The sequence below is a fragment of the Oncorhynchus nerka genome, linkage group LG13, assembly GCF_034236695.1.
Source record: "Oncorhynchus nerka isolate Pitt River linkage group LG13, Oner_Uvic_2.0, whole genome shotgun sequence".
Lineage (NCBI taxonomy): Eukaryota > Metazoa > Chordata > Actinopteri > Salmoniformes > Salmonidae > Oncorhynchus > Oncorhynchus nerka.
In genome coordinates this window covers 52,089,333-52,106,099 of record NC_088408.1, presented here as the reverse complement: position 1 = coordinate 52,106,099, position 16,767 = coordinate 52,089,333, and the positions used below count along the sequence as shown (strand labels likewise).

Below are 16,767 nucleotides of genomic sequence, written 5' to 3'. Positions count from 1 at the left end.
TCAGTTATTTTGAATATGGCATAATGATTCTTCATCCTTTGACCACATAGACCGCGATTTGTCAGTGGATGACACGTCCGATGACTTGGCACGCAACCATTGGTTGTTGCGTCTCCTCGCCTAGCTATGGAACGCGCTCCCAAATTCCATGTTTTATTATGAGTTTCTTTTTTTTAAGACATTTTTAATAAACTATGAGAGGTCAGGTTTATTCTGTATAAGGAGCATCAAATATGTCACTGAATTATTTTGTGTATTCAGGACTCGTGTATCCTATTAGAGACAGACATTTTCTCTCTTTCTGTTTTAATTATTACCTTGCTGCCAAAGCCATCAAACCGAAAATAACGTGTCCGCATCGAGGTTTAAAAATATTGTGGTGTTCCTTTAATAAATTAACGGTGCATTGTGGGATGTAAAATGGCTCCATGGTGTTGTCAGCAAACTAGCCAACCAGTCAACTCTTACAGTCATAACGTTATATTTACAAATAACTACCCTCGTTGAAGCATTGCTATTAATTTCTGAATATTAGTATAGAGAATATAGCTTTGAGAATCAACAACTTTTATTGCATTCACCTCTTTTTTTTCGTCGAAACAACAGCCACCATGGTAAGTACCTAGCGAGCTAGCTCCATAGCCTTCTTCACTTCCGTTAACGTTATATGCAACTTGCTATTATATATGAGCGCTAACGTTAGCTAGCTAGCTAACTTGTCAGCGCAATTAGTAAGCCACCTTACCGAAATTCACCAGTGTCGATCTGATGGGTGACAACCGGAGAGAGTTATCGCCAACTTTTTCCTAACTCCAATCTGCATGAACGGCTAGGCTAACTAATTTAGCCTACTAATCTACTGCTCTGTCTGGGTTTGTAAACTCAGACGAGCTTATGATAGAGGTTTGGCCTCACAATACTTACAGACTTAATTTATTTTTGTTAGTCTGCCGAAGTAGACAAATTGAGAAGTCAGTCCAGCACAAGAAGAGATGATAGAAGAAGTACTGAGTCCTCCACAAGAAGAGATGACATTAGAAGAGATGACAAAAGAAGTACAGAGACTGCCAGAAGAAGAGATGACAAAAGAAGTACTGAGACTTCCAGAAGAAGATATGACCGAAGAAGTACTGAGACTGCCACAAGAAGAGATGACCGAAGAAGTACTGAGACTGCCACAAGAAGATATGACCGAAGAAGTACTGAGACCGCCATAGGAAGAGATGACAGAAGAACAACAAGTACAGGTAATTTAATGGTCTGTGGTGATCACTTATCAGCTGATATCACGTGTGTGTGCCTACCTTGAAGTCATGGATAACACACACTGTGCTTCTGTATTTTTCTATTGAAGGGAAAGAAAAAATTAAAAGGAAAAGCCGCAGTAGATCATCTTCCTCCGCATCCAGCTCATCCTCATCATCAGGATCCTCTTCATCATCCTCATCCCGCTCCTCTTCTGGCAGTAGGAGTAGTTCGAGCAGCAGTGGTGAGTGTGCCAGTACATGTACCGTAGTTAAGACGTAAATGTATCTGAAATATTTTTATGTATTTTTTAATTTGAATTTTATTTATATAAATATACAAAAAGCAGTTAAAGCCTCAGTTAGATTTTGCAATCTCCTTTCTAGATTCCCACAGCAAGTCCAGAAAGAATTCTAAGAAAAGGAAAAAGGAAAAACAACTCAAAAAGGTAAAAGGTATTCATTAGTTTTCAGTAGCTAATTATTTTGTTGGTGTAGTCTGTACCTTGTTAGATATCAAATGATCATTTTAAGATATTTCAAATATGCTCTGTTTTCACTCTGTTTTAAAAGAAAGGGAAAAGGGAGAAAAAGCTTAAACGGAAGAAGGACAAGAAAATGAAGACGGAGGAGGAAAGCGCTGGACCTGGACCTATTCAGATATCCAAGGTAGAAAATGTGTATGGGGCTATTTTTCCTAAAGGAAGTGCGCTACAGCCATACCTGTAGTTTGAAGCTGTCTGAAAGCTGTCATTTTGAAATGAATTGTCTTTCAGTATTTAAAAGAGAGAAAGAGAAAAAGCAAGTTCAGCATGATTTCAGGAAAGAAGATAAAAATGAAATTGAAGAAGTCAAAGAAAGACAAGCTGGTGAGTATTCCATGACGGTTTTTACTTGCAATGATTGTGGTATGTGAAGGTTGTTTACCGACCTTAGTTGATTTCACTGATTCTAAGTTGACTCGCTCTTGGTGCTAGAGTCTGCTAAACGTGTGTGTGTGCATACATGTATGTATGCATGCATACATGCATACATACATAGCAGTCAAAAGTTTGGACACCTACTCATTCAAGGTTTCTTTATTTTTACAATTTTCTACATGGTAGAATAATAGTGAAGACCTCAACTATGAAATAACACATATGGAATCATGTAGCAAGCAGAAAAGTGTTAAACAAATAAATCAATTTGACATTTTTCAAAGTAGCCACCCTTTGCCTTGACTTCAGCTTTGTACACTCTTGGCATTCTCTCAACCAGCTTCACCTGGAATGCTTTTCCAACTGTCTTGAAGGAGTTCCCACATATGCTGAGCACTTGTTGGCTGCTTTTCCTTCACTCTGCGGTCCAACTCATCCCAAACCATCTCAATTGGGTGGAGGTTGGTTGATTGTGAAGGCCAGGTCATCTGATGCAGCATTCCAACACTGCTTCTTGGTAGTCCTTACACAGCCTAGAGGTGGGTTGGGTCATTGTTGTGATAAAAACAAACAATAGTTCCACTAAGTGCAAACCAAATGGGATGGCATATCGCTGCAGAATGCTGTGGTAGTCATGCTGGTTAACCTTGAATTCTAAATACATCAGACCGTGCTTGATGGTGGGAACCACACATGCGGAGATCATCCGTTCACCTACTCAGCATCTCACAAAGACATGGCGGTTGGAACCAAAAATGTCAAATTTGGACTCATCAAACCAAGGAACAGATTTCCACCGGTCTAATGTCCATTGCTCATGTTTCTTGGCCCAAGCAAGTCTCTTTTCTTCTTGGTGTCCTTTAGTGGTTTCTTTGCAGAAATGTGACTATGAAGACCTGATTTCATGCAGCCTCCTCTAAACGGTTGATGTTGAGATGTCTGTTACTTGAACTCTGAAGCATTTATTTGGACTCTAATTTCTGTGGCTGGTAACTCTAATGAACTTATCCTCTGAAGAGAAGGTAACTCTGGGTCTTCCTTTCCTGTGGCAGTCCTCGTGAGAGCCAGTTTCATCAGTACTTTCAAAGTTCTTGACATTTTCCTGATTGACTGACCTTCATGTCTTTAAAGTAATGATGGACTGTCGTTTCTCTTTGCTTATTTGAGCTATTCTTGCCATAATATGGACTTGGTCTTTTACCAGATAGGGCTATCTTCTGTATACCACCCCTACCTCGTCACAACACAGCTGATTGGCTCAAATGCATTGAGAAGGAAAGCAATTCCACAAATTAACTTTTAACAAGGCACACCTGTTAATTATAAGGCATCCCAGGTAACTACCTCATGAAGCTGGTTGAGAGAATGCCAAGAGTGTGCAACGCTGTCAAGGCAAAGGGTGGCTACTTTGGAAAATATGAAATATATTTTGTTTTATTAACACTTTTTTTGGTTACTACATGATTCCGTATGTGTTATTTTATAGTTTTGATGTCTTCCCTATTATTCTACAATGTAGAAAACGGTAAAAATAAAGAAAAACCCTTGCATGAGTAGGTGTCAACTTTTGACTGATTTTGTGTGTGTGTTTTATTTTTTCAACAGAGAGACAAGAATCGCGCAGAACTGCTTGAATTCCTCAACTCCACATTGTAATGCATGGACCGTCACCGTTAGTTGCGTTCCAGAATCTTCCACTTTTTTCCAGAACAGAACTCAGGGAAAGAACCCATGTGATAAAGCTCTGAAAAAAATACATTTTTAGGTTTATTATCACAGGAAGAGATTGGGGATATGGCCCAGGTTGTTTGAAAATGTCAGTAAAAGCTATGTCTCGGAATTTGACTTCGTGCTGTCACTTGGTTGCCGGCGCCTTTCTGCAGACTATTTGTAACCGATGTCTCTGTTTTGATTTTTAGAACTAATTTTTACTATAATATTGAAGGAGCCAGTCGCTGACTTTTTGTCTGTATGTTTGCTAAGCAAGATAGTGTTGCTGTGGTGGAATTTACTGTCATCTGCAAAGATCTTAGTGATGAACAACCTACCCGAGTTCAAATTGTATTTGTTTTCTTTGGGATTGATCAAAGGGGCAATCTGCTGTTGCTAAATCAATTTTTAGATTTAAATGAATGATATACTCGTTTATTCTCGAAGAATATAACTTTTATAGATACCTAACTGTCGTACCCCACCAGGACCCAAAGTATAAGCTTGTTTTAAATGTAAACAAACACTATATAGCCTTTAAACATAGTTTTAACCATCATTTGGCTGTCATGGATGGTCAGTCCTTGTTTTCATAGCTCTGTCCATGAGTTTGTTATCCAATTTCTCCAGCCCCATAGCTGAGCTATGTACCTAATCAATGGCAGGGTGTCTGCTTTGTTATTGTTTTGAACTGCAGATTTCCCCCTTTAAGCATGCCTGGCACAATGGAACAAAGGAAAGGTGCCAACTCTGTCCATTTTTCTCTCCAGGCAGGCTCAAAGTATTTGGAATCAAATACTATTTGAACCCAGATGTGATGAACAAAGATTTGTGTAAGCTTCATTGTAGTGTAATCTGTCAAATAAAACACCAGTCTGGCATTGCATTGTTTGATGATCTATGTTTTAAAGAACGGACAAAACTGTCCTGCAGCTAACTCTTGACTGTATCCCCTGGAGTTTTATTTCTTTAATGGTTGGTGTTTAAGACATCTATATTTAATTTATCAGATTCATCTATAGAATGTACAAATACAAATCTGAGACCCATAACTGGATGTCATCCCATGTAAATCAAATGTATTTTGGATGAGTGTTATACTTTGTGAAGGCAACTTGATTTGTGACAGTCCACTCAATACAACAGCTCTTTTCTCAACAGCAATAAACTGCTGCTGTTATACTCTACAGTAGTGATGTGCAATGTTCCGATACAAAACATCAATTCCCTTTGTATGTGAATTATTGCTGCCATTGTGAAACTGTTGTCAGACAGTTTGTCCTGTATCTAGGATTTGTCAAATTTCTTGGACACAGCAAATGGCACAGGCTCCTGGATATTAGTTGCTATGCAATACAACAGTGCCTATATACTTACCACTTAGAAAATGTGGATTTTCTGCTTCTCTCTTGAGAAAATGCCATAAGAAGGTGATGGGCTTTCAAAATATTTGCACAGAAATAAGTCAATAGCAATGAAGTAAGACTGACAACACAGACGTGAATCAAGATGCGTTGTATTCCAACTAAAGCATTAAAAGATCGATACAATTTCATACTGAACATAGTGTAATAGAGCAGTCAGTGATACATTTTCTTCTTTAAATGGTCTAAAGCTGTTTTTAGTACTACTTCCCTTTTACAGTTCTAAAAATGTCACAGAACTTCTTGTTAATTTCTTTTAATGTAAGTCTCATTGGTTAATTAGTTTTAAGTATAAATAGTTATCAAGTTGAAAAGGCACTGAAAATGTATCATTTACAACACAAAGATTTCAATAGTACAGTACAGCAAATAAGGTGTCTGACAATCTCATTGTGAAGTATTCTAAGCATAGCTCCCCAGTCAAAAGCATTCAATAGGGATCACCCCATCCTGCCAAAGGAGAGGATGGGAGAGATGTCTCCTATTTCTCCCCATTATTGTGCAAAGCAGACTGGGCAGGTTCCGGGGGGATTATTATAGGCTACATCTCACTAGCTTCTCTCCGTCCCCCGCTGAACCACAACACTGTCTTGTGCATCCCCAGCTCAGATGGCCTTGGTAGTGTAAAGCCCTTTGTGTCTGAAGTCAGGCATGCTCCTAACCCTCTGGGCCCTGTCAGCCCTCTCTTCCAGCGCCTTCTCCACGTCTTCCGACACCGTCTTCAGCTCGCCCTCCCCCCTGGTCGAGGTCAGGCCCACGGTGCTGCCAAAGGGGTTGATTTTGATGCGTGACTTGAAATTCATGAGAGACATACTCATGGCCCGCTTGTTGTTCCACTGGCGCGAGAGCCGCTGTGCCTCCTGCTCCTCCCTCAGGCGGTCCAGGGCCTCGAGGATGACAGAGCGGAAAAGGGCCAACACCTCCTGCATCTCTGGCTCGTTCTCAGTCACCACCTGGCGGAACCTGGACGTCAGGTAGGGAACAAGGAAAGAGAGAGAAGTCACATCAGTCTCAGCTGGGGTTGCAAAATTCCTGGAACTCTCCATATATTCCCTGGTTTTCCTGAAATCCTGGATGGACAATTACAGATTTCCTGCTTATTCCCTCCCAATTTCGGGGAAACCAGGGAATTTAATGAAAGTTCCAGGAATTTTGAAACCCTGAACCCTCAGCTATGTGTGACCGGTCGGGTTTCGAACACAAGTTTCCTTTGCGCTACATGACTGTTAGGTTAGCCCCCTGAGCTCCAGCCAAGGAATTAACTCAGGGAGCCAGCGCAGGTCTTCATGTTGCTGGCCAGGGTTCAAATCCGGGTATCTTGCACACCACAATACTTTGCCTAGGCATTGATACAAGGAGCCAACACAAGTCTTCAGGTCTCAGGCTCAGGTACTCATCACACGAGCATGGTTCCCAACCACCCCCAATACACATGCATCTGGATTGAATGATGTTTCATCTGTGGATTTTAAAATGGTACAAACCAAACTACCCTTTAGCCACCCGCTATAATCAATGGCTTTGTTTCACTTTGCCTGGTTATGGTTTCAGGGGAAAAACTGTGTGCGCATCCACTTTTACTCATGGAGGGGTCAAAGGAGCTTACATTTGAAACGCGTGGGAAGGGGATGAGCGCAAGCTATTCCACTCACCAGCTTATACCATTCTCACTGTACCACCACAACATGTGCTATCACTAATGCACTAGAAAAACATTTTATCCAAAAAAGCCTATTATATAGTTAACTGCCAAAATAAAGGAAACACCAACATTAAGTGTTTTAGTAGGGTGTTAATAAGGCGTCAGGCCACCACGAGCCGCCAGATAAGCTTTAATGCGCCTTGGCATAGAAGTGTCTGGAACTCTATTGAGGGATGCGACACCATTCTTCCATGAGAAATTCCATAATTTGGTGTTTTGTTGATGGTGGTGGAAAACGCTTTCTCAGGCACCGCTCCAGAATCTCCCATAATTTGTTCAATTGGGTTGAGATCTGGTGACTGAGACACACGCACACACACACCCTTAAAACCCCTTATGCTACTTTGCGACCCATCTTTCAAAGTCATTGAGATCTCTTCTAGCCATGGAAGCCAAAATTATGGTCAACTGGGCATTTTTATACATGACCATAAGCATGATCTGATGTTAATTGCTTAATAAGCTCAGAAAACCACACCTGTTTTGAAAGCATGTGTATTGAAAGCATGTGCTGCTTCCATATACTTTGCATCCTTTATTTTGGCAGACCTGTATATCGGAAGAGCGTCTCTGCTTTTCCCCATGCTTTTGTGACATCAGTGCTCTCAAGTCCCTTGCCCATCAGCCAGTATAGCAGGTAGATAGCTAACGATGGCCCCTCTGTCTGCATGAACAGCAGGGCAGGGGGAGAGACAGGAAGGCTTGCCAACTAAAGCCACTTACTCCCCTCAAGACAAGGCTGATAAGTTCTTAGGATGCCTTTAAATAGACCAGCCCCCACCAGCCCTTTACTCCTGTTGATTTGGCAGATTGGCCTCCAGTGTTTTCTGTTCCCTCCACCAACTCACTCTCTCTCTCTCTGCCAATTATTAATGTGGGTACATTTTCTCTCCACAGAAGGAAAATCACCATCAAATATCTGAACTCTATCTCAACAGCTACTGTACATTATACTGCACGTCGTATGTTTTTCACAATGGTCCAGGGATAATGATCCTCTGCACGTACAAAACCAGTGGGAGTTGATTTACCTGAAACCACCTCTCATTCCCCAATGGGCTTCCTTCCAGTACCTGTGGTTAATATTCAATTATCACCTGACTGAGCCCTCGGATAACACCTAGGTCAGTACCACCTTTCCACAAATAGATCAACTAGCACCAACTAACGATTAGTGCAAGACACCTGAGACAACCAATCGATAGCTTCACCTTTCCCAATTTGAACTGCTTTGTGCTGAGCAGGGTAGTGTTAATTTGGCATCAAATGGACTAAAACAGGAAGGGACTACCTAGAGTTGTTTAAATAAGAAATGCTCACTTTAGTTTTCCATTGCATGCCCTACTGAACACAACCTTGGTCAGAGGGTTCGTTCAGGGAGTATGAGGATTCTGTGTTATGCACTATAGCCCGTTACCATATATGTGTTAAATATTATCTGCTGTTGGCTTGTGTGGATGTATGTATGTGTTTTGCAACATAGCTGACTTGAAACTTTGCTAACAGTTTCAGGGCCATGGGCCTTTCTCATGATGGAAAAATACAGAATAACATGAAGACAGGCACTGTGCAATGAGTTGGGGGGGCACATTCAGAACGTAGTGTTGCGAGAACAAACTGTCTTTTGTTAGATAACAGGAGCCAGGTGCGAGATAACGGTATCGAGCATGAGCGCATAGATATTCTTCACAGCAAGTTACATCTATCAACTGGAGCGCCCGGGGGCTGGTACCAGCTCGTACGACAACAATCAACGATAGGCTGGGTGAGTTTAAACCACGCCCAGTCTCTACTCTGACAGGCCGGCTCAGAAGCAGGAACTATTTATGTCAGGGTATATTTATAATATCTTTGTCAAGAACAAGTCAGTTCTCTGTTTGCCCTGCGAGGTGGGACAGAGAGCCCGTATATACGAAAATTGCATTTACCACTTATTGTTTAGCTAATAAAAAATACATAGTATACAATCGGTGACTCATTATCATATTTATCCTGATACCAGATTCGAATTGACGCAACTCTAACAGGAGTAAGAGAGTAATCGATCATGAGAACACCATCGAATCAATGGGGGTCAACGGTTGGATAGATAACTTGACCAGAAGGCCAGTGTAGATTATGGGGTTAAGTAAAGAAACAAATAAGGTCACGACAAGGGTTTTTCACCTCAGTATGACGGTTCCACAGTAGGACGGATGCACCTTGGAGCACAGGTCCTCCAGGCCCAGCCTCTCGCCAGTCGACACATTGTAGGTGTTGCGTGGCGTGTTGACCAGCCAGGTGTAGTCCACGCCTGTCTGAAGGCGCCGATACTCGTTGTCCCTCTCACGCTGCATCCTCTCTGCCTCCTTCAGCTGCCAGCTGAGCTCCAGCATCAGGGTGTTTGTGACCACGTCAGATGGGTCCCGCCGTGGACTCCGGTAGTCCGGCTCGCTGCTCCAACCGAACCACGAGGCCATCACCACTGTTGCCTTGTCCCCCTTTTACCATGTGCTTGCATGGTAGGAACCAGAGCGTAAGAAGAGAACATGGTGTAATTCAGTACATGGCATACAGTGCATTTGGGAAGTATTCAGACCCCTTGACTTTTTCCACATTTTGATACGTTACAAGCCTTATTCTGAAATAGATTATTTTTTTTAATGTAAATGTCATCAATCTACACACGATACCCCATAATGACAAAGCATAAACAGAAATGCCTTATATAAATAAGTATTCAGACTCTTTTATATAAGACTTGAAATTGTGCTCAGGTGCATCCTGTTTCCATTGATCATCCTTGAGATGTTTCTACAACTTGGTTGGAGTCCACCTGTGGTAAATTCAATTCTTAAATGGAAGAAGCTTGGAATTAAAAGGCACATGACAGCCTGCATGGAGTTTGCCAAAAGGCACCTAAAGGACTCCCAAACCATGAGAAACAAGATGGTCTGGTCTGATGAAACCAAGATTGGACACTTAGGTGCAAATGCCAAACGCCATGTCTGGAGGAAACCTGTCACCATCCCTACGGTGAAGCATGTTGGTGGCAGCATCATGCCGTGGGGATGTTTTTCAACAGTAGGGACTAGGAGACTTTGTCAGAATTGAGGGAAAGGCGAACGGAGCAAAGTACAGAGATCCTTGATGAAAACCTGCTCTGGAGAGTTCAGGACCTCAGACTGGGGCGAAGGTTCACCTTTCAACAGGACAACGACCCTAAGCACACAACCTAGACAACGCAGGAGTGGCTTCGGGACACTTCTCTGAATGTCCTTGAGTGGCCCAGCCAGAGTCCGGACTTGAACCCGATCGAACATCTCTGGAGACCTGAAAATAGCTGTGCAGCGACGCTCCCCATCCAACCTGACAGAGCTTGTGAGGATATGCAGAGAAAAATGGAAGAAACTCCCCAAATACACTTGTAACGTCATACTCAAGAAGACTTGAGACTGTAATCGCTGCCAAAGCTGCTTAAACAAAGTACTGTCTAAAGAGTTTGAATACTTATGTAAATGTGATATTTCCGTTTTTTAATTTTTTTTTATATATTAGCAAAAATGTCTAAAAATCTGTTTTTGCTTTGTCATTTATGAAGTATTGTGTGTAGATTTGATGAGGTTAAAAAACATTTTATTCCAATTTGGAATAAGGCTGTAACGTAACAACATTTTGACAAAGTCAAGGGGCTTGAATACTTACCGAATGCACTGTAATTCTTTGCCTCTGCACCAAAAGAAAAGTATACTGTGTTTGCTAGGTTGTGGTATGGATTGTTTGTCTGAAAGGGTTGCTTTTGTGCAATGACGTTTTTCTCAGTATACTGTATCTTTGATGAATCAGGTCAACTAAATGGAAATGGCACTGTACTAAAATACATTGCATCATTTTAATCTTAATCAATTTTATAATCTTATATTTTGTATAAGTGAGGTTTGTTAGTCATTTCTTGATATCGCTGGATGGATTGGGTGAATGTCTAGATAGTCTGTTTAGCCTAGGTTGTGGTCACATCAATGTAAACCATGGGAGGTACAGGTACTGTGTGTACCTCGTTAGCTAATGCCGTTTTTTTTTTACAACAGTTTGGAGGCTGTCTCCGCCGGACAGGCTGTTATCACAGATTTAAAAAATATCCCCAAAGGGGAACAGCACAGAGATCGTTGTCTCTCACACACACACACACACTCCTGTTATTCAGGTGTCTGTACAAGCCAAAGCCCATAATATCCCTTCACATCCACTATCATTGTGTTCCAAATGGCACCCTGTTCCCTACATAGTGCACTACTTCATGGATCAATCACAACCAAAGTTGCTTACTTCCAATTCATGTCAAACTCTTCAGGGTTGCCATGTCCATTAAAACTGAGGAGGCCAGGTTATACATTTGTACAATTTATTTTACCTTTATCTAACTAGGCAAGTCAGTTAAGAACAAATTCTTATTTTCAATGACGGCCTAGGAACAGTGGGTTAACTGCCTGTTCAGGGACAGAACAACAGATTTGTACCTTGTCGGGGGTTTGAACTTGCAACCTTCCGGTTACTAGACCAACGCTCTAACCACTAGGCTACCCTGGTATTAGGCTACCCTGGTATTGTTTGTTATACACATAATTAATCGAACAGATAATGAATTTGGCCACCAGTGCCACTTCAAAAAAAGTATGTGCACTGTATTGGTTTTTTCTTCTAGTTTTGGGGGGAGATTTTGATATCGATGTATATTTTGTATGTTTGTGTTGGTTTTGTATTGTAAATCATGTAGATTAAGAGTGTGTTTATAAACATATGCTTCAGGGGCGTATTGGACAGAGAGAGACGGCATGAGATAAATCCAATTATGTACACTGAACAAAAATATAAACGCAACATGTAAAGTGTTGGTCCCATATTTCATGAGCTGAAATAAAAGATCCCAGACATTTTCCATTCGCACAAAAATTCTGTGCACACATTTGTTTACATCCGTGATGGAGAGCATTTCTCCTTTGCCAAGATAGTCCATTCACCTGACAGGTGTGGCATATAAAGATGCTGATTACACAGAATGATCATTTAACAGGTGCACCTTGTGCTGGGGACAATAAAAGGCCACTCTAAAATGTGCAGTTTTGTCACACAACACAATGCCACAGATGTCTCAAGTTTTGAGGGAGTGTGCATTTGACATGCTGACTGCAGGAATGTCCACCAGAGCTGTTGCCAGAGAATTCAATGTTAATTTCTCTACCATAAGCCGCCTCGAGCGTTGTTATAGAGAATTAGGTAGTTACGTCCAACCGGTCTCACAACCGCAGACCACGTATGTGGCGTCGTGTGGGTGAGTGGTTTGCTGATGTCAACATTGTGAACAGAGTGGTGGCCGTGGGGTTATGGTATGGGCAGTCATAAGCTATGGGCAGACAACAAATACAATTGCATTTTATCGATGGCAGTTTGAATGCACAGATCTACTGTGACGAGATTTGTCGTGCCATTCATGCCCGGCCCCATGTCGCAAGGATCTATACATAATTCCTGGAAGGTGAAAATGCCCCAGTTCTTCCATGGCCTGCATACACACCAGACATGTCACCCGTTGAGCATGTTTTGGATGCTCCGGATCGACATGTACGACAGCATGTTATCCAACAGCATGTTATCCAACAATATCCAGGAACTTCGCACAGCCATTGAAGTGTGAGACAGCCTGATCACAATCAACAGCCTGATCAACTCTTTGCGAAGGAGATGTGTCGCGCTGCATGAGGTAAATGGTGGTCACACCCAGATGACTGGTTTTCTGATCCACGCAGCTACCTACTTTCTTTTTAAGGTATGTGTGACCAACAGATGCATATCTGTATTCCCATATGTATGTAAAATCTATAGATCAGGGCCTAATGAATTTATTTCAATTCACTGATTTACTTATATGAACTGTAACTAAGTAAAAATCTATATATTAACCCTGGATTACTGATGCTATGTATTGGCCATCGAGAGGCTTTGAAGCCACCGGTTGACCATATTGGCACTCCCCAGTAGGAGCAGTCCTCCATAGGAATGAAGTATTTTTGTTGTTGTAGTGGGGACAGTAATATTAATCTCAAATAATTATATTTTAAGGAAAATATGCAGAAATTGTTCTGCCATTTCCTAGTTGCTAAAATTTGAATAGTTCACCTTATTTTAATTTGTGTCAAAACAAGTAATCACTGCGTAGAGAATCATTGTACCATCTAAACTGCTGTGAAATATATTTTCCATAACGACAAATATTGTATTTTCAGTTGTTTGAAGCTGGTGTACAAAACCAAAAGTAAAATACTAAAAAATGAAACATACAAATGAGAAGCATAGAAATAGAACACATAGAACATATCTACCTGTTGCTTACATGCCTCATTAGTCCTGATCTTTACACTCATAAGATCTGATCAAAATCGGTTGACAATGTCTCTTTTAATCGTCTACACCTGTCTGAACATGATCCGGACACAGGTTGCATGTCAGCACCAGCTATAAACACGGCTAATAATGTAATTAGCTCAAACACATGGAATTTTCTAGTTTATTGGCTTGCCTGTTATTTAATTGTCATGCAATTGTAGGTAGGTGTTATTAGATTTAAGGTTAAAGATGATCTCGTCTAATCTATAGTGCTTCTATCTCAGACAGGAAATTCATCCAACAAATACATTTATGTGACTATATTTCCCACTTTTAACACCCTGACTACCAGAAATCTCACTTGACACACAGTATTGTAGTCCATAGTGCTACTACAAATTTCCCCTTGAACTAAAACAAAGCATTGAATGAATAAACTCTGCTTACCTGAACTCTTGTTAGTCTCGGGACCTATAGCAGGAAGTGAATTCACAGTGGAGTGAATATATGATATGAAGTCCTTGGACCAAAAGACAGATGTATTTCTGTTGGTCGCACGATACTTCACAAGCAGGAGGGGTATTATCTGAACACACACACTCTTAATCGTAACCCCCACCCTTCCCCCCCCCCCCCCCCCCCCGGGAGGCCTAGCCTGTTGTTTCTTGTTCCAGGAGGTTGGGGGCACTGTCTCAAAGGGAAAAAGCGGATCACAGCTCCTGATGAGGTGCTTGGTGAAGCCTCTTACGACTCCCTGTTGCCATAGCGATGCTCCTAAACCTATTTGGCCTCAATAAGCTCTATCAGCTGAGAGGGAGGTAGAGAGATAAAAGGAGGGGGGAAGAGAGAGAGATGACATGACAAGACTGATGGGTCGACCCAGACGCCTTTTAATAGCCCCTCGGAAGACTACAGTGCCCATTTTTGGCTTCTCTGAATATACGCCTCTTTGGCTCTGTCCAGTGGTTGGCTGCATCATTACAATACAAAAAATTCAGCTCATTGCTATGTCACATCAATGGGGCGGTCCTTAGAAAAGCTGCTCTCAGCGGACTTGATCGGGACACAGACATCGCTGGATTCCTATTTTTTTTAACCTTTATTTAACTAGGCAAGTCAGTTAAGAACAAAAGCTTATGTACAATGACAGCCTACCCCGGCCAAGCCCTAACATGGACAACGCTGGGCCAATTGTGCACCGACCTATGGGACTCCCAATCACGGCCGGTTGTGATACAGCCTGGAATCAAACCAGGGCTGTAGTGACACCTCTAGCACTGAGATGCAGTGCCTTAGACCACTCGGGAACTCTTTTGAGCTGGTGGTTTTAAATATATAACTTTCATAGCTGTACGATAAAGAATAAGTAAATAAGTAATATTCTGTTTAAGTCAAAAATTTGTTTTTACTTCTGAAACAGATGGGGCTGGATTAAGAAATCATAGGCCCCTGTAAACCCCTGCATCAATCAGGCCCTGGAGAAAGACACAAAGCACGTCAGTAGCACCAAGATAAAGGGCTCTTTTCACAGCACATCTCCTTTCACATCTCCCCTCGGATGGACACACGCTGTTCGAATGACCAAAATGTTGATTTGGACGTTCACATATTTCACATATTTTGACTATCCCTAATGTCAATATTTGGGTAATGCAATAAAGGAGTTGAAATATTTTTGGTAGATGTTCCTAAAACTGATTGTAACTATATATCGACATATTATAAAGTATGAAAAGGCTTAGTCATTCACGTCGTTAGTTGACTATGTTATCATCATATTTGAATATGGTTTATTATACTTTTATTATGTATGAGATCATATGGGTTGAAAAATAGTGTAGACACTAACTCCGCCATAGTTAGTTGGACAAAGCCTACGGAGAAAATGAATGGCATTTGTGTAGTGTTTTTGGATAAAAAAGCCAAAAATAAGGTCTGTGGTAAATGCAGGCTTAGGATATATATTACGTTTTGTTCTATGAGACAATCTTCATCAGCTAATGTCACTTTTTGTGAATTTTGAAGAATTGATGTTATTAAAAAAAGCACTTCAAGCACATAAAGGCTTCATAATTCATAAAGGTCATGTTAACTGATTGCTATTATCTCAAACAAAACAAAACATACAAGATCTCCTAAACCTGTGTTAATCTCGGACTTGATTTTTCTGAGTTTATTCCAAAACCCCATTCTTTTGCCATTAAATTTTCCCATAGGGATGGCTGAATGAACAATATGTGTCACGACTCCCGTCGGGCGGCGTTTGGCGGTCGACGTCACCGGTCTTCTAGCCATCGCCGCTCCACCTGTCATTTTCCATTTGTTTTGTCTTGTTTTCCCACACACCTGGTTTACATCCCCTCATTACTCTACGTGTATATTATCCTCTGTTCCCCCCCCATGTCTGTGTGTGGTATTGTTCGTTCGTTACGTGTGTGTCGCTACAGGCTAGTTTTGCGCCGGGTATTGTTGTAACCCGTGATTTTGTTATTTTGTACCTATTTGGGTGATTTGTGTGCTATCGCTCTTTCCTTGGACCGGAGTGTTGTGACACAGTTGCGTCCGGCTGTTTTCCTCTGCCCGATTAAAGTGTGCCTGCACCTGACTTCCTTTGACCAGTTGCGCCCACTCTGACAATATGGTTTTAGGACTACAAGCTGGCGAGCTCTATTGCTTTCTTGCTAGATTGATAAATACAGCCATAGCAAAACAATGCAAAACAGCTGTCAGCTCAAGATTAATAGCCCTTGCTTGCATGGTTGGTGTGTGGCTGTTCTTAGAATAAACACTTGCAAGAAAAAACAACTGCTGGGTCATTCCTACTTTCCAGTGCCTTTTGGACCTCATAATATTTGGGGAAAAAAGTATATTTAAAAATGCATTCTATCAGAAAAAGTACATCTTTGACTTTCAGAAAAAAATATTGATCAAGCTCAGGCACCAAAGAAATACATCCAATAATTATTCACCACTGTTAGATGCATAATCCTAACAGGGTGGAACCTAACAAGTTGGACATTTGGGAGCCTAAATTAGCCATAGGTCTGTGGGTGATTGAAACTTGAGCTAGTATAATGGTTAAACTTGAACAGGATTTTAACTTCTATATTAAACGTATTTAACTTTTTATTTTATTTTAGATATTTTATCTGTAATTTAGCCTAACAATGTGGAAATGTATGAGTGATACAAACAGACTAACATCATGAAAAAACAATTATCACTAAAAAACAATTATGACACTTGCTGAATGTGATGTCATTGTGGGATTTTTTTTTTAAGGGGAACACAAAATAACTTGAAAAATGCTAAATACAATAATAATAAATGAAATAATAATGAGGAAGGAAAAATTTGGTTCCGGTTCCAGTGGCAAGCATTGCAATATGTGGCCTTATCATGGCCAT

At 41.1% G+C, this 16,767-nt stretch overlaps 2 protein-coding genes across 2 annotated transcripts; one reads left to right on the top strand and one right to left on the bottom strand.

Annotated features, from left to right (window-relative positions):
• The first annotated feature begins 391 nt into the window (after positions 1–391).
• LOC115139674 (ADP-ribosylation factor-like protein 6-interacting protein 4) lies at positions 392–4,758 on the top strand. Its single transcript, XM_029677302.2, has 7 exons — positions 392–614; positions 947–1,247; positions 1,355–1,489; positions 1,632–1,693; positions 1,818–1,913; positions 2,021–2,113; positions 3,770–4,758. Exons 1-7 carry the CDS (start codon positions 612–614, stop codon positions 3,818–3,820), a joined length of 741 nt encoding a protein of 246 aa, XP_029533162.1. The 5' UTR covers positions 392–611; the 3' UTR covers positions 3,821–4,758.
• A 612-nt stretch (positions 4,759–5,370) lies between these two features.
• Positions 5,371–13,968, bottom strand: LOC115139675 (protein RD3-like). Its single transcript, XM_029677304.2, has 3 exons — positions 13,808–13,968; positions 9,167–9,493; positions 5,371–6,261 (listed from the first exon to the last, which is right to left on the bottom strand). Exons 2-3 carry the CDS (start codon positions 9,457–9,459, stop codon positions 5,904–5,906), a joined length of 651 nt encoding a protein of 216 aa, XP_029533164.1. The 5' UTR covers positions 9,460–9,493; positions 13,808–13,968; the 3' UTR covers positions 5,371–5,903.
• Positions 13,969–16,767: the final 2,799 nt, after the last annotated feature.

Coding starts and splice junctions, on each gene's coding strand:
- LOC115139674 (XM_029677302.2), top strand. Junction 1,248..1,354: donor CAGAAGAACAACAAGTACAG/GTAATTTAATGG, acceptor TTTCTATTGAAG/GGAAAGAAAAAATTAAAAGG. Junction 1,914..2,020: donor GACCTATTCAGATATCCAAG/GTAGAAAATGTG, acceptor ATTGTCTTTCAG/TATTTAAAAGAGAGAAAGAG.
- LOC115139675 (XM_029677304.2), bottom strand. CDS start 9,459: ATGGCCTCGTGGTTCGGTTGGAGCAGCGAGCCGGACTACCGGAGTCCA. Junction 6,262..9,166: donor TGTGGAACCGTCATACTGAG/GTGAAAAACCCT, acceptor CCTGACGTCCAG/GTTCCGCCAGGTGGTGACTG.